Source organism: Pristiophorus japonicus, chromosome 27, assembly GCF_044704955.1.
Source record: "Pristiophorus japonicus isolate sPriJap1 chromosome 27, sPriJap1.hap1, whole genome shotgun sequence".
Classification (NCBI taxonomy): domain Eukaryota; kingdom Metazoa; phylum Chordata; class Chondrichthyes; family Pristiophoridae; genus Pristiophorus; species Pristiophorus japonicus.
The window spans coordinates 9,683,854-9,709,640 of record NC_092003.1 but is presented as its reverse complement, the minus strand read 5'-3'; the positions used below and the strand labels follow the sequence as shown (position 1 = coordinate 9,709,640).

The window sequence follows — 25,787 nt, the reverse complement described above, 5'->3', positions numbered from 1 at the left end:
GAAAAGCTGAATCTTAAAGGCGCAGCATAGTAATGCACCCATTAAAGTTTTCAAAATCACTTGTTTTCAAGCTGTACTGTTATGTCTGTCTGCCGCTGCAAACTTGGAGGCTCACACACTGTGCTGTGTGTAAACGTTGCACTGACTGTGACCGCTGAGGGAAGCACTTCCTCGTCCCTTTAAGTAGCCACCAGCTAACAACTCTGCAAGCCTATACTGACTGTTTTTTCAGACATTGTTATTGGCGATTGCTCAATGAAGCGCGTGCACTAAAATTGCCGACTGGGGCGCAAGCGTGCGTGTTGCACCAGGATTACGTTATGATCGGAATGATCATCAGCAGCCAGGCACTAATGGTTTGCGCCACTGGTTGAGTAATACATTTTCGGTCGGGGCACTAAAAGCTACACTCCTGGTCGGTAACCTCTTAGGTGCCCATTAATGCCCCACTGGCTACTAACTGAGGCAATAGACAACTGAAAATCCAGCCCTATGTGTCTCACAAGAAATTTGTTAGATAAATTCCGCGCTGTAAACTTCTATGATTCTATATGGTATGAGGAAATGTGGAAGTCTGGATAGAAAGTTGGTTGATGGATAGGCAACAAATCATTAGGGTAAATGGGTGTTGTTCGAATTGGTGAAAGATTGGAAGTGGTGTACTCCATGGATCAGGGCTGGTCCATTTTTGTTGTTGGTTATTATATAGATAAATTGGAATTGTGTATAGGGGATGCAATCTGGAAATTAGCTGATGGCTCAGAAATAGATAGGTTCGTGCAATGGACAGACAAGTGGAAAATGCAATTTAATGCAGGTAACTGTGAGGTAATACATTTTGGGAGGAAAAACAATGAATGCAAATACACACTCAGTGGAAAGATGGAGATAGTGTGGGTAAACAGAGACCTAATGATTCACAAACATAATTTCCTGAAAGTGTGACTGCAGATAGAAGGATGATGCCAGTGATCGGAAATTCGTCGTGAGGAGAGATGAGATACTGGGACTATTTCCATTGGCTCAGAGAAGGCTAAGAGGAGATTTAATTGAGGTATTTTAATTATGAAAGGTTTTGATAGAGTGAATAGGGAAAGACTATTTCCTCTGGTTGGGAGTCAGTGCTAGTGATTATTGAGAATGAGGAGAGAGATTAGAAGAAATGTCTTGGTACATGGAATACTTTGCCACAGTTAATGGTTGAGAAAGATGGCAATTCATCTTTTAAGGGAAAATTGGATATATATTTGGAGCAGAGGGAAATGTAGGGCTATAGGGAGAGGGTGGAACAGTGGGATTTGTTTTGGATTGCTCTAGGAAAGAGGCGACACAGATACAATGGACCAAACGGCCTTCTATGTGGTAAACTTGTATGGTTCTATTGAATCAAACCTGGTCTGAATCGCTGAGCGGAGCCTTTACTCACCAGTCTATTGTCAGAGCTCTATCCTGATGATTGTAAATGCTGTTACTGACCTTGTTCAAATGCAACAGGAGTACTCACCTGACCACAGTTGGGTAGAGTTCACCTACGTGGAGATAGCAACAGCTGAATGCAGCAGCAAGACATCCCTTCCCAACAGCAGCAAATGCAGTTCGTGTGGCCTGCAATTCTGTAAGCGAGGTGGAGAGACAGAAATTTCACTGTCTGCTATTTTAATGAATTGATTAATATGTTTGGCTGAAATGTATCTTCTTGATATTTTAACATTTATTAATCGATTTTAATTAATCAAATCTGAAAATAGAATTTACAGGAATTCCAGCAGAAACATTAACCGATTGGTTAAAAATAGAAAGATTTCTATGCCTGATATGATGTGCACACAAGCACTTTCAGCAGGAATCATTGTTTAATGATGAGGAATGAAAATCCTGGTTGATTTTTCCTCTCGCTAACCAAGGTATGCTGAAACCAAGTGTAACACTCTTACCACAACTCAGCACAGCTCAGGGATCAACCTGGGATTTTCTTGGCACATGGTGCATGAACACGTATGTCCTCTTCCTGACATGGGACCTAACCTGTATTTCTCTAATCTGTCAACTAAAAGGTCCTGTCTCTTTATTTTTTGAACATTTGAACACAGCCTACATTCAATGCAAGTTATCATCTCTAATGATGAATTAATTACTCTGTAAATGATGTTCAGCTCATACCTAGCTTGTTATCTTCAGGTTCAGTAAAAAGATGTCCACTTGCACTTCACTGATTCTCAGTTTCATGTTCTCCCCTTCTCCAGTTTTTTTATTTTTCCAATGCGCATAGATTGAGCTGTTCAGAATCTCTTGACAGCTTAGTGATTTAAAACCCATAACTTGCTGGTAGTTGGAATGAGATGGACAGTCACTAATCTTGATAGGTTAGTAAGTAGACAACTGTACAACAAAGAGGAAGAATGGGACCTGCAGTGGCTCTTGCATCTGTGTTCCTCTTTGGCCAGTGATAGATCACCGTTGTCAGTTGTTCTGGGCAGATGGCATCTATTTTCCCCTCCAATGTTCTTGTTTCTCTGCTGCTTTCTTGATGAACCAACTTCTGCTTGGGTATGGTTGCAGAGGTGGCAGCAACATCTTGTTCTCACAGACGAGCATCTTCTTGCGGGGTGGGGGCCGGGGGGGGGGGAGTGAAGATCATTATGTAGGAATGAGGAGCAGGAACCCTGACTGATTCTTCCCACTTGTTAGTCCTAGGACACTTTGATCAATTGCAGCATGCCAACTGCTACCCCTGCTGAGTTTAGCTAACTTAGCATGTTGCAGAAATCAAATCCTGGACCTTCCGATCTATACAGCTTCATACAATCACTAGGCCATCAGAGGAACTGACAATGGTGTCTATGTTTCCTATCCTCCTGCATGACAAGAGTGACATGGATACAATTCCCTTTGTGGGAAAAAGGATTATAATTATAAGAACTTGCCTTTTGGGATAAAGATGTTTGCTATTATAATGCTCCCTGCCAGGATGAGGGAGGTGCCTTGTGTGAACCGTCTGCCTATATGACTCATGGTGTAAACACCAACAAGTTTTGCTGGAATGTCAACAGCTCCAAAGATGACTTGGATGAGATAAATATCAACTCCAAACCCTTGCAGATCGATCGATAGCCCATAATATGAAAAACTTGTTGAAAACCTGTTGCAGGAAAAAGTAGAATCAGATTTTTTTTATCATATCCACATTATTTCTGTGGCTGGAAATGTTATTTGCAACTTCTCCATTCCAACCGCCTTATCAATCGTCTATTTGGCTTCAGAGGAAACCAATCATTTTGTAACAATCTTAGGGGGCGAAATTGCCCCTCGCCCTGATTGGGGGCGGTAACCTTTCGGGGCCAGGTCTTTGAGCGGCCAGTGCAGAAGTCCAGCCCCCGATGATAAATTGGGCCAACCGCCTCTCAAAGGAAGCTGAATGCTAGCTCCTACGCTCCACTTCCTTTGGAGGCGCGTCCCGGGGCGTTACTGTGGCGCTAACGCGCTCCCCTTCGATTAAAGGGGAGGGCTGCTGCACACTCTGCAGGCTATTTGATGGCCGCCACTGGGTCATTAGGACAGCGTGTGACTGGGCCAGTAACCCGGCACCCAAGAATCGTCTGACAAACAAAGATGGCAGCCCCTCATCTTTAATCAGCGCTCCAAGAGCGAATGTCCACCAGCTTCCAACCGCTGAAGCTGGTGTTGACATCCTCTCGCAGCCCCTGGGGCAATATCCTCTGCGAGGTATTAAGACATCGCCGGTTGCTCGGCGGCCCGGGGCGCTATCCACAGAGGACAACACTGCTGAGGCAGCACCTCCGAAACCTCCCAGGCAATTTTCCTGGATGCATTAGCACCCCCGGGCGAAAACTGCCTTGTGTGTCATTTGCGCTCCCCGGAGGTGCTAACGGGGGTTTTTAAAGGGGCAATTTCGCCCCCTTAGTTCTTTGCCTGTTTGTTCCCCATCCATTTCTTCCTGCTTTCTTTTTCTCACCGGCATTTTTCGTGAATGGCCACCACTTCACACCTAGTTACAAGAATGAATTATCTGATAACTTACCAAACAAGCATGGTACAACATGCTGTCTTGCACATTACGGGTGTCCGGAACAGATCTAACACACTGTAGGAACCTTTGGTGTTTGACAGCTCTTTCTCCATACTCGATTTGAGGGTCTACGAAAAACACACACAATGAAATGGCACATCTGCACTGAGCATTGCGCTTTTTTTTGAATATTCAGCCTGTGATAGATTCATTACTTTAATTGGAGTAATTTTGGTCTTCGCATCCCGATTTGGGCGAAAATTGGGTAGCGGCAGTTGAGAAGTCTGACAGATCAGTTCTGGAAGATTCCCTTTGGGTTTAGTTTCTGGCCCTGCTGTATCATCTGGACAGGCCAGGAATAGGTGTAGGAGCTTCGAGTGTGAAGGAGGTAGCAGTTTATTAGCATATTCAAAAGCGGATGAGTAAGAGTGCAGCACTATTTCTTGGATCATGGGCATGCTGAATACTGAGTTCCCAGTACCTCCATGGAAACCAGGCAGAAGGCGTCCTCAGGAAAACCTGCAGACGGGTGCTCCATAGATTTTAGAGAAATTGTTTCAGGAATTTAATTTATTTTCCCACTTGTGGCACTATGAGATGTGAGTGCCTGATTAATAATTCTGCTGGAAGGTTTTTGATAATCATAGCATAATATTGCATGAAGGAAGGCATCCTCAGGCAAACCTACAGGCAGGTGCTCCATGAGGTCTAAAAGGTCAAGGTGATCAGGAGCCAGTGCCTATTTAGGCTCACGTGCCAAAATACTTCCAACCATTTCAGTATTCTTTGGCAAAACCACCTGGGAATGCCTGTGGGAATCTATCTTCTCAGTGCCTGGGTCTGTGGTAGATGTCGAGCTGTGCCATCTGCTGTAATGAGACCTGAGGCTACCCTGCAACAAAAGATTTGCTAAATAGCTGGCCTTGGAGCGACCTAAAGAGTCATCGGGGGGAGGGGAGAGGGGAGGAATCTAAAATCAGAGTCAGCTGTGGCCTGAAACCTTGCTACCCATTCTTGCCAGTACGATACTGTGCTGATGTATGAGAAGCTCAGAGGGCATCCATCTTCACAAGCACCACCTCAACTTAAACAAAGGGCTGGACGCTGGGCCATTCTGTCACTTGTCTGCAGAACTTACCGTTCAGCCCTGGCAAAGATTACTGATGGGTTGAGATATCCTTTAAGGCATTCCAGAAGCCTTCTGGTATTTGGGGCCCAAGTTTCCACATGATAAAAAACGGGCGCCCCTCCGAGCTGGGCGCCCGTTTTTTGCACCTAAAACGGCGCCGGAAAAAAAACTCGCGATTCTGGAGCGCCCTGCAGCGGCTTGTCCGTTTGGCGCGGCGCCCAGGGGGGCGGAGCCTACACTCGCGCCGATTTTGTAAGTGGGAGGGGGCGGGTACCATTTAAATTAGTTTTTTTCCTGCCGGCAACGCTGCGCGTGCGCGTTGGAGCGTTCGCACACGCGCAGTGTGAAGGAAACATTGGCACTCGGCCATTTTTGTAGTTCTTTGTAGCTGTTTAGTTTTTGAACATTTTTTAATAAAAGCACATTGCCATCAGCACATCAGCACTGAGAAGGCTGCAGGAAGCCTCAGAAAGTTGAGGCAGCTGTTTCCCGACGACCTCCCCCTTTTGCCGTCGGGAAATGGCTCCTCAATTTCTGAGGCTTCCTGCAGCCTTCTGTCTCCTTCTATCCTTCCCTCCCTCCCGCCGTCTGGAACGGTTTCCTCCCCCCCCCCCCCCGCTGCGTTCGGTCGGTCGGTTCCCTCCCTCCCGCCCGCCGTCTGGAACGGCTTCCTTCCCCCCCCCCCTCCCCCCCACGTTCGGTCGGTTCCCTCCCTCCCTTCCGCCCGCCCGCCTTCGGGAACAGCTGCCTCGTTTTGTGAGGCTTCCTGCAGCATTCTCCCTGGCTGAAGCACTTTCACACAGGTAGGAAGATGGTTTATTTAATCTTTTCTTTGCTTATAAATTTTTATTCAGGTTGGATTTATTTGTCTAATATTTGTATAAGTATAAATAAGTATTTATTGTAGAATTTAATGACTTCCCTTCCCCCCCTCCCCCCCACCTCGTTCTGGACGCCTAATTTGTAACCTGCGCCTGATTTTTTAATGTGTAGAACAGGTTTTTTCAGTTCTACAAAAATCTTCACTTGCTCCATTCTAACTTAGTTTGGAGTACGTTTTCACTGTGGAAACTTTGAAATCAGGCGTCAGTGGCCGGACACGCCCCCTTTTGAAGAAAAAATTCTGTTCCAAAGTGAAACTGTTCTACCTGACTAGAACTGCAGAAAAAAAAATGTGGAGAATTGCGATTTCTAAGATAGTCAGTTCTTCACCAATTGCTCTTAAAAATCAGGCGCAAATCATGTGGAAACTTGGGCCCTTGGACTCCTCATTCAGACACTCCCCTTTAACTGTTCCCATCAGTTTAAACGTCACTAAAACACAGCTCTTGTCTCTTGTGCCACCCCTAGTCCTGTCTGAGTATGTACCTGGAGTTGTGAATAGAATCATAGAATGAGACAGCACCGAAGGAGGCCATTTGGCCCATTGTACTAGAGCAGACTCTTTGAAAGAGCTATCCAATATGACCCACTGCCCTGCTCTTTCCCCACAGCCCTGTTATTTTTTTCACTTCAAATATTAATCCAATTCACTTTTGAAAGTTACTATTGGATCTGCTTCCATCACCCTTTGAGGCAATGCATTCCAAATCACAGCAACTCACTGTATAAAATAAATTCCTTATGTCGACTCTTGTTCTTTAGCCTATCATCTTAAATCTGTGTCCTTTGGTTACCGACCCTTTTGCCAATGGAAGCAGTTTCTCCTTATTTACTCTGAGTTTAAGCACCTCTATCAAATCTCCTCTTAACTTTCTCTGCTCTCAGCTTCTAAACTCTCTCCACATAACTGAAGTCCCTCATCCCTGGTAACATTCTAATAAAACTCTTGTGTGCTCACTCTAAGGCCTTGACATTGTTACTAAAATGTGGTGCCCAGATTGAATACAATACTCCAGTTGAAGCCTAACCAGTGTTTTATAAAGGTTTAACGTAACTTCCTTGCTTTTCCACTCTATAGGGTAGAAATTCTGTTGCTTAACGCTCCTGCAACGGGTCGGAACAGGGGCGCTAAAGGGGTCGGAGCCGTGAGTGCTGGCAGTCATGCCGCGCGGCACAGTCAATGCCTCTCTTAGGGTGCTACAAGCCCGGCTCTTTAGCAACGGATTTTCAGTTGCTCACCATGCCTAGCGCTCTAAGAGAGGTGTGGAACGTCTCCTTTAGCGCTCCACTCCGCGCTCAGCGCACTGGAAGCAAATTTGTTGGCTGCCGTCGTAAGCCTTTTTTTGGCGCAAAATATACCATCCTGCCGCCATTAGCACCTTAATATGCCTCACTCTAATTTCCACCCCTATGCCTCTATTAATAAAGCCAAGGACCCCAAGTTTGCTGACGATACAAAGATGGGTGGGAAAGCAAATTGTGAGGACACAAAAAATCTGCAAAGAGATATGGGGCCAGACTTTCCACTTTTGTGCAGATCGCACAAAAATGGACGTTATTTCCAGCGTTGGCGGGAAATATGTGTTTTGAGATTGCTGGATTATCGTCCATTTTCAAAACCCCAACTTTCTATTTTATAAAATGGGCATTAGCGTAAAATTCTTTGACCTTCTGCCGTAAACTGTCGGCATCCATTGCAACGCCATGGCAATGGTCGTTTCCCGCATTTCAGGAGGTCAGGGGTCATCAATACATGTGCAGAAGAAGAGAGAGAGAGAGGGAGCAGAGAGGACCTGAAAGCATTTGTGGGTATGTTGTGTGCTTGTTTGGCTGTTGTGGGAGGTAGGAGGGAGATTTACCAGCAGCAAAAAGACTTTTGAGCACAAATAATGTTGTTCCCACGGAGTTTTTGGGCAAGAAAATGTAGTTAAAATGGAAGGGATGGTGGAGGCGACACAGCACGCAAAAAAATATAGTTAAAATGGAAGGGATGGAGGAGGTGACACAGCACGCTGTGGAGACTGAGGATGCTGGCGAAGGCAGTGAGGTGGGAGAGGAGCTATTGGAAGGACGAAAACAAGCTCAGAGATTCTCCGACGAGACAAATGCACCCCTCCTATTGGAGATGGAGTCGCGCTGGGGTCAATTAACCCGGGGTATGGGTGGAAAGCCCACCCCAAAGGTCTACCAGAAGATACGGGCCGACATAGCTGAGGTGCTCTCGTCGGTGATGAACGAGGTACATGAGGGCAACCAGTGCTGCAAGCGCTGGAACGACCTTGTCGGATCCGCCAGAGTAAGTATTACATTTATTTACATTTATATAAATTGAATTGTAAGTGTAATGAGTGATTAAAATCAGATGTGATGTCTTGCACTTATACCGGGAATGTTTTACTCAAAGCCTGCATTGATGGTGTACTTCTCTTGGTAAAGAATGATAATTTTCGAAATAATCATGATTAAATCTGTCAGTTATGTGTTGTATCAGTCTTTGTGACAATACCTAGCAATGATCTCACGCAATGATCTCATGCCATGTCGTGCTGTTGTTACCTTTCGAAGCGTTCGAAGAATAGGGCCGAGCAGAGGTGAACGGGTGGTGGGCCATCAGTCATCACCGACATCGAGGAGCAGGTGCTGGCACTAGTGGAGAGCCACCCCCCAGTCGGCCATGCATGCAGCAGCAGAACCTGATGTGATGCCACGTGAGTAAAGTATACACGATTGCGTGATGTAAAGTCAATAGATGCCACACCCACTCATATCTGACCAATAATATATGATAGACGATTGATAAAAGTGTTCTCTAAATAATGATGGCTTCATGAGAATCATTGCAATGCAGAATTTGGTCATGGTCATGAAATGTGATGTCTGTGATGATTTTGATAGCGGTGGTGCTTTTGTCGTGCATATGCTGTGTGTAGTGTTGGAATCACCTTGTGACCCTAGCACCCCCTTCTCCTGTAATAACCTCATTTACGTTTTGTAGCTCATTCAGCAGCGCGGCCTATGCAACGCCACCGAGCCAAGAAGGTGGGCGTACGGGGCTGGACTCGCCGGACGATCGTCCATCTGGTAATGAGGAGCCTCAATTAGCACCCGTGGAGCTGCAGGGTGCCTTCTCCACGGATGGTAGTGTGGACTTCGAGGAGTGTGCATCGCCAAGCTCCATAATGTAGTCAAGACCGATTACATCTAGTGCTCCTGCGGCCATGCCCTCCTCCACCGTGGAGGTAGTGGGCCCAAGCACCTTGCCGAAGGGCACCCGAGGTGTCTCCATGACGGCACCGATCACGCGGAGGTTGGTTCGACGCAGCAGGTCTGCTCCACGAATGGCAAATCTGAGCAGGGACATGGTACACTTCTCCAGGAGGAGTGTTGAGATAGGTCAGCAGATCCTCCAGACAATGGAGGGCATATCCCAACAGCTGGCCAGCATGTCTGCTATAACCACGGATGGCGGAGGCCCCGGAGGTGATAGCCAGGGACCGTCCTCTCCTGTATCCGGCCAACCAGCGGTTCTGCCGTCATCCCCCCCCAATGAAGCAGCGCCTGAGGAGCTCCTCGGCAAGGTGGCTTGGAGTAAGGATCGGAAGCAGAAGGAGTAGAGGTGGGGAGGAGAAGGGGGGTGGGGAAGAAAAGTGAGGTTATTGGTCACAATATTTTGATGTTGTTGCTATTTTGTTGGGAGGTTAGGGGGGAGGGGGGGTACCTTGTTTTTTTGCTTTTGTGTTCTTTGATTATGAAGTTTTGTTTGAAATGTGAACACTTTTATGAATGATATAAATGTCATCAATTTGTTGGGTGAGGTGGGGGTGGGCTGGGATGTTTTTTACAGTTATAATTATGATTTTATACAAATGTTCTCATTAAATGTTTTTTATTTCACTTAACCTTGTTGCACATTGTCTCAGATAAGACTGCTTCTCTCTGTAAGGGTGTGGGGTGTAAGTTTTCGTCCTCCTCCTCTGTGTGCCACCCCTTTGACTGGGCACATAATGCTCTTGAATATACCTTTTGCCATCTCTAGTCTGTAGCATATGGGTAGCCATCAAGACAGGATGAGAAATTACAGGCTCCATTACAATCACAATCAGTATTATACCTATTGTTCACAAGCAATAAATTTACCTACTAAAACACCTAAAATAAATTCAAATCGTCCACAGTATAATAAGATGTTTGTTCAGATGTTCAAATCACCTTAAAAGAACTGCACAGTACATCAAAACTCCCCAGAACTTGAAGCAGCCTTTTATATGAACCGACCTCCGATTTACAACATGGCGTCCATACCGCTGGGTTTAGTTCAGGTGAGGGCAACTTTTTCTCAGTGGGTTATTCGGCGAGTGATATTTTCGGCAATATGTGGCCGAGGTACCAAAACTAACGCTCGGTGATATTGTGGGCATTAGTTTCACCCGTTCTGAACTTTACGGCAAAAAAAAGTGGGCGGGCAGTATTATTAATTCTTGCCATTAAATACATGCCGAAAGTAACACTGGGCGATAAGTGAGTGATACATGGGTGTTAGTTTTCATCTTGTTGCTAAATGGGTGCTATCTGGGCGTTATACTTCATCTCAGCATTAAAATGGATGTTAAGAGGGCGGTATCGATGCAAAAAAATTGGAAAGTCTCAGCCATAGACAGGCTAAGTGAGTGGGCAAAAATTTGGCAGATGGAGTATAATACAGAAAAATGTGAGGTTATCCACTGTGGCAGAAAAAATAGAAAAGCAAATTATAATTTAAATGGAGAAAAATTGGATGTCCTTGTGCATGAAACACAAAAAGTTATTATACAGGTACAGTAAGTAATCAGGAAGGCAAATGGAATGTTGGCCTTTATTGCAAGGGGAATAGAGTATAAAAGCAGCGAAGTCCTGCTACAACTGTACAGGGTATTGGTGAGGCTACACCTAGAGTATTGCGTGCAGTTTTGGTCTCCGTATTTAAGGAATGATATACTTGCATTGGAGGCTGTTCAGAGAAGGTTTTGCTAGGTTGATTCTAGAGATGAGGGGGTTGACTTATGAAGATAGGTTGAGTAGCTTGGGACTATACTCATTGGAGTTCAGAAGAATGAGAGGTGATCTTATCGAAACATATAAGATAATGAGAAGGCTCGACAAGTTGGATGCAGAGAGGATATTTCCACTCATAGGGGAAACTAAAACTCAGGGGCCACTCAGGGGAAACTAAGTCTCAGAATAAGGGGCCACCCATTTAAAACTGAGATGAGGAGGAATTTTTTCTCTCAGAGGGTTGTAAATCTATGGAATTCTCTGCCCCAGAGAGCTGTGGAGGATGGGTCACTGAATATATTTAAGGCAGAGATAGACAGATTTTTGAGCAATAAGGGAATAAAGGGTTATGGGGAGCGGGCAGGGAAGTGGCACTGAGTCCATGATCAGATCAGCCATGATCTTATTAAATGGCGGAGCAGGCTCGAGGGGTCAAATGGTCTACTCGTGCTCCTATTTCTTATGTTGTTATACTCTGCCATTTCCGCCACCTCCAGCATGATCCCATCACCAATCACATCTTCCCTTCCCCTCCCCTCCCCTCTTAGCATTCCGAAGGGGTCGCTTCCTCCACGACACCCTGGTCCACTCTGAAATCACCCCCAGCAGCCTCACCCCTTCCCACGGCACCTTCCCGTGCAAGCGCAGGAGATGCATCACCTGCCTTTTTACCTCCTCCCTACCAACTGTCCAGGGCCCCAAATACTCCTTCCAGGTGAATTAGCGATTTACTTGTACTTCTATCAATTTAGTATACTGCATTCACTGCTCACGATGTGGTCTCCTCTACATTGGGGAGACAAAACGCAGATTGGGTGACCGCTTTGCAGAGCACCTCCATTTAGTCCGTAAGCAAGACCCCGATTGTCCGGTCGCCTTCACTTTAATTCTCCACTCCACTCCCACTCGGACCTCTCTGGCCTCCTCCACTGTTCCAATGAAGCACAACGCAAGCTTAAGGCACAGTACCTCTTCTCTCGTTTAGGCATTTTACAGCCTTGTAGACTCAACATTGAGTTCAACAATTTCAGACCATAACCGTTGCCCATATTTTTTTCCCTTTTTTTTTACAAACCCCACCCCCCTTTTTTTCTCTTTCCCATGGCAGCTGGTGATGATTCCACATCTAGACTCTTTTGTTTCTTAACTTGTTCCATTACTGTCATGTATGTAACCTTCATGTAACTGTAACCTTCATGTAACAACACTGCATACTGTATACACCTAAGAAATGCACACCTTGACCACAGGGGGTGAACTTGTGGGAGACACTCCTCACCTGGTCATGCAGATATATAAAGGGAGGTCCCACGCAGGGTCATCACTTCCTGGTCCTGTGAATAAAGGTTCGGGTCACAAAGTGACCTTGTCTGCAGAATGTGCCTCGTGTGAATTTATAGTAGAGTGCAAGGACATTACATTTAGCGACGAGAAATAGGAATCAATGACTCACGAGGATGGCCATCGGTAGCACAGAGGAACGGTACTATGTTGGTGAGGACTGGGACGATTTCGTTGAGAGGCTCCAGCAGAGTTTTGTCACAAAGGACTGTCTGGGAGATGCAGCGGCTGACAAGCGAAGGGCGCATCTACTGACCAGCTGTGGACCTAAGACGTACGCGCTGATGAAAGACCTGCTCGTACCCGAGAAGCCGGCGGACAAAACCTTTGAAGAGCTCAGCAAACTGATCGGTGAGCACCTCAAACCGGCGAGCAGTATACACATGGCCCGACACCGATTCTATACACACCGACATTGGGAAGATCAGAGCATACCGGATTTCGTTGCGGACCTTCGCCGCTTGGCCAGCCTCTGTAAGTTCACAGACGCCTGCAGGGGGGAGATGTTAAGGGATTTCTTTATTGAGGGCATTGGTCATGCTGGGATTTTCAGAATGCTAATTGAGACCAAGGACTTGACCTTGGAAGCGGCGGCGTTGATGGCTCAGACTTCATGGCAGGGGAGGAGGAAACCAAGATAATATATGCGCACAACTCTGCTTCCAACGTGGCGATGGATCATGGAGTTAACATTGTAAACGCGACTCAGAACCCCGCAGGCAGACAAGGGCAATTCGACACCACCCAGGCAGCAACAGACTCTAGAGTGGGTCCTCAACAGAGACAATGGCAGGTTGAACGGACATTTACGCCATCCCAGTGGACAATGCGTCCCAGGATGGGGCCATTGACACCCACCAACAGAATGCTCAAGAGTAATCAAAGAGATAATCAGAGAAGAATGCCTGGTAACAGCTCGTTTGTTCACAACAATCTCAGCTCATGCTGGAGGTGCGGGGGCAGACATGGTGCAAAAACCTGTAGGTTTCAACAACTTATTTGTAGAAATTATAACTTCAGTGGACATTTTGCCAGAATGTGCAGGAAACCCACAGCAAGGCTAATTTACGAGGCAGATGAACCAGAAGAGAGGTCTGCAAGGCAGGTTGATGCTTGGGACAAAGCAATGGACACTGAAGTTCAGCGGGTTCATGTGGCAAACATCCACAGCTCATATACCAAAATGCCACCTATGATGATGAAAGTCCTATAAAACAGCATCCCGGTACGCTGGACACAGGGGTGTCCAATAATTCGAGAAAACTATGGCCACTCAGAGCTAGCAGACCCAAACTAGAACACATTTACACGCAATTATGGACGTACACCAAAGAGATCATCCCAGTGCTGGGCAGTGCAATGTTGGTGGTCACACATAATGGATCAAAGAACCGGCTGCCACTCTGGATTGTCCCGGGAAATGGTCCCGCGCTTTTGGGACGGAGCTGGCTAGCCGAGATGAACTGGAAATGGGGGGATATGCACGCCATTTCATCTGTGGAGCGAAGCTTATGCTCACAGGTCCTACAGAAATTTGAGTCACTATTTCAACCTGGTGTCGGGACTTTCAAAGGTACCAAAGTAGTGATACGCATCATCCCGGACGCCAGACCAGTGCACCACAAAGCCAGAGCTGTGCCATTTGTGATGCGGGAGAAAATTGAGAGTGAGTTGGACAGGTTGCTAAGAGAGGGCATAATTTCGCCCGTTGAATTCAGCGACTGGGCAAACCCTATCGTCCCTGTCCTAAAAATGGATGGCTCGGTCAGGATCTGTGGCAATTACAAGGCCACTATCAACCGAGTGTCACTACAAGACCAATACCCGCTTCCGAGAGCGGAGGATCTTTTTGCCACGCTGGCAGGCGGCATGCTGTTCACCAAGTTGGACCTCACTTCAGCCAGGACCCAGGAACTGGCCGAAGAATCCAAGCTACTGACCACCATCACCACGCACAAGGAGTTGTTTGTCTACAACAGGTGTCCATTTGGCATTCGATCAGCGGCCGCTACCTTTCAAAGGAACCTGGAAAGCCTGCTCAAATCCATCCCTGGAACAATCGTATTTCAGGACGACACCCTTATCACGGGTCGAAACACCGAGGACCACCTCCACAACCTGGAGGAGGTGCTACGCCGACTGGACCGGGTAGGCCTGCGACTAAAGAAGTGCAAGTGTGTGTTTTTGGCCCCAGAGGTCGAGTTTTTGGGCAGGAAGGTTGCCGCAGACGGGATCCGGCCTACTGAATCCAAAACGGAGGCGATTCGTTTTTACCTCCTCCCTACCAACTGTCTCTTAATCTCTTCTGTCTTCCACCCTATCTTAAGAATCTGTTACATCTCAAACTTTTCCAGTTCTGACGAAGGGTCACAGACCCGATACATTAACTCTGCTTCTCTCCACAGATGCTGCCTGACCTGTTGAGATTTCCAGCATTTTCTGTTTTTATGTCTCTCTTTCTCTCTATTTAAAACTCTGATATCTTCATAAGGCAAGCAATAGAAAGAAACATGTCATCCAGTTACCTTCACTTCGTAAAGAGGGTAAAAGTACGAGTTCCATGGTGTACCAAGTGGGGTGAGTAAGTGAAAAACATTTTTTTAACATCAGCACTTACTGCAATGGTGAGTTTTTCCCCTTCTGCCTCCTTGCCGTTCAGTTTTGCCACCCTCTTTAGCTGTTTCAGAGCGACATCAGCCTTGTCATTTAGAATGAGCCAACGAGCAGACTCTGGGAACCACCTGTGAGAATGATCACAATACTTAGCAATAAAAGCACTCCCAGGAAACCTTGGGATAATTCAGCAGAACAATATTGGGAGTGTGGTAATCGGGAATCAAACTTCATCTCTGTAGTGATATATGATCATTTTGATTGGTTCATTTTAATTAATTTTTTATTGTTTTTGTTATAGGTAGTTTCGCAAGACTGGTCATTCAGGAATGGTTGTTGCAATAAGTCCTTCATAGTTTCTCATAAGTTTTCCAGTCACTAATTTGTACATTCTCTACCTCTTCGGTTCTGAATTACTGCTTCTTTACTCTGAGCCAATTAACAATGTTGAAAGCGAAAGTGTGACTGAAAAATCATGGCACAGTAAGTAAGATTACTGTGTACAGGAAACATGCACTGTATGCAGGACTTTTAATATAGTATGGCAAATCACCCATTGTGATTGGTCACAGCAAGTGAGAGAAAACTAAATATTACCTGTGATGTCTGAAGTATGATAGCAAGTGTGTACTAAATGGAACACTTTTAATATTGTGGCTGTCACATGTCTCCAATCTGTATCTGTCATTGTCTTATTACTACTTCTACGTGTGTATCTCATCTCTGAATCCGGCGACTACCAACCGTCTTATTAAACCCTCTCTGCTGCCTTCTCCACCCTCACTTCCAATAACAAGTGCGAGGAGCTAATGGACTTCTCTGTCTCTACGATTGAGATCATCCGTTCAGCTGCCTCTGCAGCATCCCTCTCTTCCCCTAGCCCACGGGGTCACACTTCCCCTAAGAGTTTCCCCTGCTCTAGCCCGAACTCTCATCTTTGACCCCTCTGTACTTGCAAACTACCATCTTATCTCCAACCTTCATTTCTTCACCAAAGTCCTTGAAGGTCACCTCCCAAACTTTCTGCAACTCCTTGTTTGAAGCTCTCCAATCACGTTTCCAAACGGCCTCAATCAGTCACAGATGACTATCCTTCAGCATCTTTCTCAGCCTAGCTGCAGCCCCACACTGTCCTCCTCCAATGTCCCTCCTCTATTGTCCAGCTGAATGGAACTGCCCACACCTGGTTTCATTCTTATCTAGCCAGAGAATCATCTGCATGGCTTCTGTAATGTATGTACATAAGGTCTGCCCACCACCAGGGGGCACTACCGTCGGAGGTCCTAGGGTCATAGGTACACTCATGCTGGGCCCGGTATATAACCTGAACTTCACTTTTGTATCTTCACTTCTGGAAGCCATTAAAGACTGACCAGGTTACACCTAGTCACTGGCTCACAGTACGGAGTTCATTGCAACATTTCATACATCACAACTGGTGACGAGGAAAATATGAACCCACGCGAAAGTATGGCAAGCACAGCAAATCGAGCACTGTTGGAATTCTCGAGAGATTCAATGAGGGAGCGGATTGGGGCAAGTTCACGGATCATCTTGACCAGTACTTTGTAGTAAATGACCTAAACAAAGACAAGGATGCAGAGAAGCGCAGGGCAGTTCTTCTCAACGTCTGTGGCCCCACGATCTATGCACTCATCAAGAATCTTCTCTCACCCACTCTTCCTACAGAAAAGGATTACGAAGAACTCGGCAACACCTTAAACCCACGAAAGGAATCCTCATATCCGGATATCGCTTCTATACGCACGTTCGTCCAGAAGGCCAGGACGTAGCGGCATTTGTTGCCGACCTGAGACGTCTTGCAGGGCCTTGCAAATTTGGGCCTGTGTTGGAAGACATGCTGCGTGACTTTTTCGTGATCGGGGTCAACCATGAGGCGATCTTAAGTAAGCTGCTGGCTGCAGAGACGCCGACCTCAGCAAGGTCATCACCATTGTCCAGGCTTGCATGTCCGCGCAGAAAAGCACCAAGCAGATATCGCGACAAAACAGGAACTCCACGGCAAGTACTGTGTACAAAAAGTATCGACGACTGGCTGAGCTGCACATGGCAGGGCCTACTCGACTGCGTCAGCAAGACCGGGAGCCGCTCAAAGTTTGCCATCGAGGGCCTAATCGACTGCGTATGCGAGAATGGGAGCCGCTCAAAGCCCACCATCGGGCACAAATCCGAGCTCAACGTGTTGGCGTTGCGGGAGCAATCACCGACCCCATCAGTGCCGCTTCAGGCAGTATATATGCAGAGGGTGTGCGAAGACAGGGCATCTTCCGCGGATGTGTCCGCAACGGAGCAAGCGAGCTGTGACACACCACGTGGATGATGATCAATTCAACGTGGATCTGGCGATGCAGCCCGAGGCATTTGAGAGCTCCGAGGAGGAAGTGTATAGCGTACGTGCGTTCCTAACAAAGAGCCAACCGATAATAATGGAGGTAAAATTAAACGGTGTGCCGGTATCCATGGAATTAGACACGGGTGCGAATCAATCGATAATGAGTCAGAGGACTTTCGAAAAGCTGTGGGAGACCAAGGCAGAGAGACCCAAGCTGAGTCCAATAAATGCGAATTTGCGTACCTACGCCAAAGAGCTCATACCAGTAATCGGTAGTGCAGCAGTAAGAGTGTCGTACGAGGGAGCGGTTCATGATCTACCGTTATGGATTATCCCGGGCAATGGCCCATCGTTATTCGGCAGGAGTTGGCTCGAGAAAATAAAATGGAAATGGTACGATATCAAAGCTTTGTCATCAGCGGATGATGATTTGTGTGCTCAAGTGCTGAGCAAATTTCCCTCACTCTTTGAACCGGGAATTGGCAACTTCAAGGGAGCCAAGATGCAGATTCACCTAGGCCCAGACGCAAGGCCCATCCGTCACAAAGCCAGGACGGTCCCGCACATGATGAGAGAAAAGGTCGAGCTCGAACTGGACAGGCTACAATGCGAGGGGTCATCTCACTGGTCGAATTTAATGAATGGGCCAGTCCCATTGTTCCAGTGTTAGAGCGACGGCACGGTCAGGATTTGTGTAGACTACAAGGTCACAAACAACCAAGTTTCGAAACAAGATCAGTACCCGCTACCGAAAGCTGATGACCTGTTTGCAACGCTATCCGGGGGTAAATCGTTCACCAAATTGGATCCAACGTCGGCCTACATGACACAGGAACTGGTTGAATCATCAAAGAAACTTAGGTGAATCAACATGCACAAAGGATTGTTTATTTAAAACAGATGCCCTTTTGGCATTTGTTCGGCAGCAGCCATATTTCAGAGATACATGGAGAGCCTATTGAAATCCGTCCCCAGGACCGTGGTATTCCAAGACAACATCCTAGTCACAGGTCGTGACACCGCCAAGCACCTGCACAATCTGGAAGACGTTCTGCGTCGTCTGGACAAAGTGGGACTCAGGCTGAAACTTTCGAAGTGCTTTTTCATGGCACCAGAGGTCGAATTCCTTGGAGGAAAGATTGCTGCAGATGGAATCAGGCCTACAGACGCGAAAACAGAGGCCATCAAAAATGCGCCCAGGCCCCAGAATGTGACGGAGCTGCGTTCGTTCCTGGGTCTTCTCAATTACTTCGGTAACTTCTTACCCAAATTGAGCACAGTATTAGAGCCTTTGCACAAGCTGCTCAGGAAAGGAGACAACTGGGTGTGGGGTGAACTTCGAGACAGAGCCTTTGAGAAGGCTAGAAATCTGTTGTGTTCCCACAAGCTATTGGTACTGTATGACCCATGCAAGCGTCTAGTTTTGATCTGTGATGCGTCGTCCTATGGGGTTGGCTGCGTACTCCAGCAAGCCAATAAGTCAGGCAAACTACAACCAGTTGCAAAAGCATCTCGAAGCTTGACCAATGTGGAAAGAGCCTACAGCATGGTAGAGAAAGAGGCTTTAGCATGTGTTTACGGGGTAAAATAAAATGCTCCAGTACCTGTTTGGACTTCACTGCGAGCTGGAAACCGATCACAAGCCGCTTATATCGTTCTCGGAACATAAAGGTATCAATACCATCGCGTCGCCCCGCATCCAGAGGTGGGCGGCGATATTATCTGCCTATGATTATGTCATTCGCCTTAGACCAGGCACCGACAACTGCGCTGATGCATCGAGCCGGTTACCGTTGTCCACACCGGAGATGGAAACGCCAATGCTACTCACGGTCATGGAAGCCTTTGAGAATGAAGGGTCGCCTGTCACTGCTCAACAAGTTAAGACCTGGACCAACCAGGATCCGACCCTATTGGTTGTAAAACGTTGTGTTCTTAACGGGGACTGGTCAACCATCCCCAAGGAAATGGGTGATGAAACCAAACCGTACAGCCGTCGCAATGATGAGCTTTCCATCCAGTCCGACTGTTTACTGTGGGGTAATCGTGTTGTAATGCCCAAGAAAGGCAGGGCGAAATTTGCACGGGAGTTACATAGTACGCATCCCAGTATTGTCATGATGAAGGCCATCACCAGGTCCCATGTTTGGTGGCCTGGCATTGACTCAGACTTAGAGTCATGCGTGCATCAGTGCAGCACTTGCATGCAGTTAGGCAATGCCTCAAAGGAAGCTCCGCTCAGTCTGTGGTCATGGCCATCCAAACCGTGGTCTAGAATCCACATCGACTTTGTGGGCCCCTTCCTCGGTAAAATGTTTTTTGTGGTGCTGGATGCATACTCCAAATGGATGGAATGTGTGATCATATCATCCAGCACTTCCACTGCCACCATTGAGAACCTGAGAGCCATATTCGCCACACATGGTCTGCCAGACATCATTGTCAGCGACATCGGACCGTGTTTCACGAGCCTGGAGTTTCAATAGTTCATGAAACGCAACGGCATAAAACACATAGGTCAGCCCCATTCAAACCCGCATCCAATCGTCAAGCAGAGCGGGCAGTTCAAACCATCAAGCAGAGCCTGAAACGCGAAACTCACGGTTCCTTGCAGACACGCCTGTCACACATGCTGCTCAGTTACAGGACAAGGCCACACATGCTCACCGGGGTCCCACCTGCAGAACTATTGATGAAGAGAGGCCTCAAAACCAGGCTCTCTAGTCCATCCTGACCTTAACGGTCATGTCGAAACCCGACGTCAACACCACAAGTGGTATCACGACCGCGCTGCAGTGTCGCATGACATATCTGTAAATGACCCAATGTATGTACTTCACCAAGGTCAAGGGCCCAAGTGGCTCCCGGGCAATGTTATGGATAAGGAGGGTAACCGGGTGTATATGGTTAAGCTCAAGAATGGGCAGATGTGCAGGAAACACATTGACCAAATCAAACTAAGACACAGTGACGAACCAGAACAGTTGGGAGAAGACACTGCGAGTTAGACGACCAACCAACTCACGGTCAGCCTTCAGAAGAACCCACTGTGGTCAACGCCCAGGCCCAAGTCGTGAGAGACTCGGAAAGTACTGGGATTGTACTGAGACGGTCAACCAGGGAGCGAAGGGCTCCGGACCGTCTGAACTTGTAATATGGACTTGTGCCAAGAACTGGGGGCAGGGGAGAATGATGTAAATTATGTACATAAGGTTTGCCCACCAACAGGGGGCACTACCATCAGAGGTCCGAGGGTCATAGGTGCACTTGTGCTGGGCCAGAACTTCACCTTTGTACTTTGTATCTTCACTTCTGGAAGCCATTAAAGACTGACCAGGTTACACCTACTCACTGGCTGACAGTACGGAGTTCATTGTATCATTTCATACACCACAGCTTCTCTTCCCACTCCCGCAACGTTACCTCTGGAGTCTCTCAAGGAACTATCATTGATCCCTTGCTGTTTCCCATCTACATGCTGCGACATGATCTGAAAACATAATGTCAGGTTCCACATGTACGCTGATGACACCCAGCTCTACCTCACAGGATAAATGTAATCGCGCTATCATGAAATAAATAGTTAGGTTTTTAAAATGCAGTTAAAATATTTTGGGCATTATGAATTCCTGAGGAAAATTGGAGGATAATATTTTTTTGAAATTTTGAATGATTTGATTGGTTCCTTAACAAAGTTTTAATGTTAAAAGTTGACATTAAAATGTGACCAAAAATCATGACAAGAAGTTAGCGTTTTGGACAGGAAGAGCATGCACAAATGAGATTTTTAATCAGATATATATACATATGCAGATTGTGCGGAACATCTCATTTAAAACAACATAACCTTCAACTCACTATGAGCAAAATCACAGGACATGCAATCGTAATATAGATAGATAATTATTGCTACAATTCTGTATAAAGAGATCATTTATATCTGACTTTACCACGAGTAGAGGAAGATGATGAAAAATGGCGCAGACACTGCAAATTGAAGCCAACGCCAATCTCGAATTCCGTACGCTATGCCAGCCAGCACTACTTGACCCACGGTATAAGAGTAATTCATAACAGTTACAACAGAGGTTCGGATTTTAGTTGGGATCCATTCAATAGCTGGGGGAAATACAAGAAAGATGAAGACACTAAAGTAAATTGCTGATATTGAGCTGGCAACTGATGGACTGGCTTGCAGCCCATGTTCTTTTAATGGAAACTATATGAGGTGTTTCAGTGTGAATAAGACACAGTAATAGCACAAGTTCAATCCTGAAGGTGCTCACACATGCTGGGGAAATCCTCTGGTACTTCACCCAAATGGTCAATCTTCATATGTGACCTTGACAGTGGCCATTGGTAAGTTAGTTGATTTTGTTGGACATCATGTGTGAGCTTGATCCAGTCTTCATCTGATGCCCATGCACACACTCAGTCAGTCACTTTTCAGCAAGAGTAGCGACCTTGGCTGATTTGTAAGCTCCATGGCCCATTCTGCACCCACAACACTCACTTGTCTTTTTGTTTTCATTTTTGTTCAGCTCATTTTTTCCCCTCTCATCCTTCACTTCTGAAGGAATTGATTCCTTCCTCAGTTATGGTACCCTGAGCTCCAGGTGCTCTTCAGAACCTGGCCCAAATAGTCATTCTTCATGTGTGAACCTAGACAGTTTGTGTTGGCAACCTATTTGACCAAAGAGACAATCAAAGAGGAATCAGATGATGTTTCTCTCTGATGTCTACATGGATACACACGGGCAGCTAGTTAACTGTCATGATCAGGAGCCCTGGCTGAGGCCAACTATACACTCCCACTGCTGCCCAGCTGAAATGAACTAACTCAGCAGACCAGCCAGAGTACCGAACCTAACGGGTATCAGGCTTCCATGTGGGGGAACACAAGGGGAACATTAACCAAATTATTAATTTAAAAAAGGAGACAGACAAAAAGCAGGAAACTATAGACCAGTTAACATCTTTCGTTGGGAAACTGCTGGAGTCCATTATTAAGGAAGCAGTAGCGGGACAGGGTGGCGGCAGCGACGTGGAGCAGCGGCAGATCGGAGGGTGGCAGCATCGCGAGAGGAGCGGCGTGGGACTACACAGGGCGGCGGCAGCGACTTGGAGCAGCGGCAGATTGGAGGGAGGCAGCATCGCGAGAGGAGCGGCGCGGGACTACACAGGGCGGCGGCAGCGACTTGGAGCAGCGGCAATCGGAAGGAGCCACCATCGCAAGAGCGGCACGGGACTACACAGGGCGGCGGCAGCCCAGACCTGTGTCATGCTCTTCCTGTGCTATGTGGGAAATCAGTGTCCCTGACTGCTATTTGTGCAGGAAGTGTATCCAGCTGCAGCTTTCGACAGACCGCATTGCAGCACTGGAGCTGCGCATGGATTCACTCTGGAGCATCAGCGATGCTGAGGATGTTGTGAAGTGCATGTTTAGTGAGTTGGTCACACCGCAGATAAAGGTTACTCAGGCAGATAGAGAATGGGTGACCATCAGGCAGAGCAGTGGAAGGAAGGTAGTGCAGGGGTCCCCTGCGGTCATCCCCCTGCAAAACAGATGCACCATTTTGGGTACTGTTGGGGGGGGGGGAATGACTCATCAGGGGAAGGCAGCAGCAGTCAAGTTCATAGCACCATGAGTGGCTCTGCTGCACGGGAGGGCAGGAAAAAGAGTGGGAGGGCTATAGTGATAGGGGATTCTATTGTAAGCGGAATAGATAGATGTTTCTGCGGCCGCAATCGAGACTCCAGGATGGTATGTTGCCTCCCTGGTGCAAGGGTCAAGGATGTCTCGGAGCGGCTGCAGGGTATTTTGGAGGGGGAAAGTGAACAGCCAGTTGTCGTGGTGCATATAGGTACCAACGATATAGGTAAAAAACGGGATGAGGTCCTAAAAGCTGAATTTAGGGAGTTGGAGTTAAATTAAAAAGTAGGACCTCAAAGTTAGTAACCTCAGGATTGCTATCAGTGCCACATGCTAGTCAGAGTAGAAATAGCAGGATAGTTATGATGAATACGTGGCTTGATGAATGGTGCAAGAGGGAGGGATTCAAATTCCTGGGACATTGGAACCGGTTCTGGGGGAGGTGGGACCAGTACAAACCGGACGGTCCGCACCTGGGCAGGACTGGAACCAATGTTAGGGGGAGTGTTTGCTAGTGCTGTTGGGGAGGGTTAAACTAATACGGCAGGGGAATGGGAATCTATGCAGGGAGACAGAAGGAAGTAAAATGAGGCAGAAGCAAAAGGTAGAAAGGAGATAAGGAAAGGTGGAGAGAAGAGAAATCCAAGGCAAAAATCAAAAAGGGCCACATTACATCATAATTCTAAAAGGACAAAGAGTGTTAAAAAAACAAGCCTGAAGGCTCTGTGTCTCAATGCGAGGAGCATTCATAATAAGGTGGATGAATTAACTGCAGATAGCTGTTAATGGATATGATGTCATTGGGATTACGGAGAAATGGCTCCAGGATGACCAAGGCTGGGAACTCAACATCCAGGAGTATTCAATATTCAGGAAGGATAGACGGAAAAAAAAGGAGATAGGGTAGTGTTGCTGGTTTAAGAGGAGATTAACGCAATAGTAAGGAAGGACATTGGCTTGGATGATGTGAATCTGTATGGGTAGAGCTGCGGAACACCAAAGGGCAGAAAACGCTAGTGGGAGTTGTGTACAGACCACCAAACAGTGATAGTGAGGTTGGGGATGGCACGAAACAGGAAATTAGGGATGCATGCAATAAAGGTACAGCAGTTATCAAGGGTAACTTTAATCTACATATAGATTGGGCTAACTAAACTGGTAGTAATACGGTGGAGGAGGATTTCCTGGAGTGTATAAGGAATGGTTTTCTAGACCAATATGTCGAGGAACCAACTAGAGAGCAGGCCATCCTAGACTGTGTCTTGTGTACTGAGAGAAGATTAATTGGCAATCTTGTTGTGCGAGACCCCTAGGGGAAGAGTGACCATAATATGGCAGAATTCTTCATTAAGATGGAGAGCGACATAGTTAATTCAGAGACTAGGGTCCTGAAATTAAAGAAAAATAACTTTGATGGTATGAGATGTGATTTGGCTAGGATAGACTGGCCAATGATACGAAAAGGGTTGATGGTGGATAGGCAATGGCAGACATTTAAAGATCACATGGATGAACTTCAACAATTGTACATCCCTGTCTGGCATAAAAATAAAACAGGGAAGGTGGCTCAACTGTGGCTAACAAGGGAAATTAGGGATAGTGTTAAATCCAAGGAAGAGGCATATAAATTGGCCAGAAAAAGCAACAAATCTGAGGACTGGGAGAAATTTAGAATTCAGCAGAGGAGGACAAAGGGTTTAATTAGGAGGGGGAAAATAGAGTACGTGAGTAAGCTTGCAGAGAACATAAGAACTGACTAAAAAAGCTTCTATAGGTATGTGAAGAGAAAACGATTAGTTAAAACAAATGTAGGTCCCTTGCAGTCAGAATCATGTGAATTTATAATGGAGAACAAAGAAATGGCAGACCAATTGAACAAATACTTTGGTTCTGTCTTCACTGAGGAAGACACAAATAATCTTCCAGAAATACTAGGGGACTTGGGGTCTAGCGAGAAGGAGGAACTGAAGGAGATCCTTATAAGTCAGGAAATTGTGTTAGGGAAATTGATTAGATTGAAGGCCGATAATTCCCCAGGGCCTGATAGTCTGCATCCCAGAGTACTTAAGGAAGTGGTCTTAGAAATAGTGGATGCATTGGTGGTCATTTTCCAACATTCTATAGACTCTGGATCAGTTCCTATGGATTGCAGGGTAGCTAACGGAACACCACTTTTTAAAAAAAGGAGGGAGAGAGAAAACAGGGAATTATAGACCGGTTAGCCTGACATCGGTAGTGGGGAAAATGTTGGAATCAATTATTAAAGACGTAATAGCAGCGCATTTAGAAAGCAGTGAGAGGATCGGTCCAAGTCAGCATGGATTTATGAAAGGAAAATCATGCTTGACAAATCTTCTAGAATATTTTGAGGATGTAACTAGTAGAGTGGACAAGGGGGAAACAGTGGATGTGATGTATTTGGACTTTCAAAAAGCGTTTGACAAGGTCCCACACGAGATTAGTGTGCAAAATTAAAGCACATGGTATTGGGGGTAATGTATTGATGTGGATAGAGAACTAGTTGACAGACAGGAAGCAAAGAGTAGGAATAAACGGGTCCTTTTCAGAATGGCAGGCAGTGACTAGTGAGGTACCGCAAGGTTCAGTGCTGGGATTCTAGCTATTTACAATATACATTAATGATTTGGACAAAGAAATTGAATGTAATATCGCCAAGTTTGCAGATGACACTAAGCTGGGTGGCAGTGTGAGCTGTGAGGAGGATGCTAAGAGGCAGGGTGACTTGGGCAGGTTAGGT

General features: G+C 46.5%; 1 protein-coding gene across 1 annotated transcript in view; it reads right to left on the bottom strand.

Moving 5' to 3' along the window:
• The window catches only part of LOC139239475 (solute carrier family 22 member 6-A-like), a 62,106-nt gene that overhangs the window by 10,907 nt on the left and 25,412 nt on the right, over positions 1–25,787 (bottom strand). The window contains exons 4-8 of the mRNA XM_070868253.1: positions 21,327–21,495; positions 15,028–15,151; positions 4,040–4,155; positions 2,925–3,139; positions 1,505–1,613 (exon numbers count right to left, since the gene is read on the bottom strand). Coding sequence (XP_070724354.1) covers positions 1,505–1,613; positions 2,925–3,139; positions 4,040–4,155; positions 15,028–15,151; positions 21,327–21,495 — 733 coding nt within the window. The remainder of the gene's footprint in view (positions 1–1,504; positions 1,614–2,924; positions 3,140–4,039; positions 4,156–15,027; positions 15,152–21,326; positions 21,496–25,787) is intronic.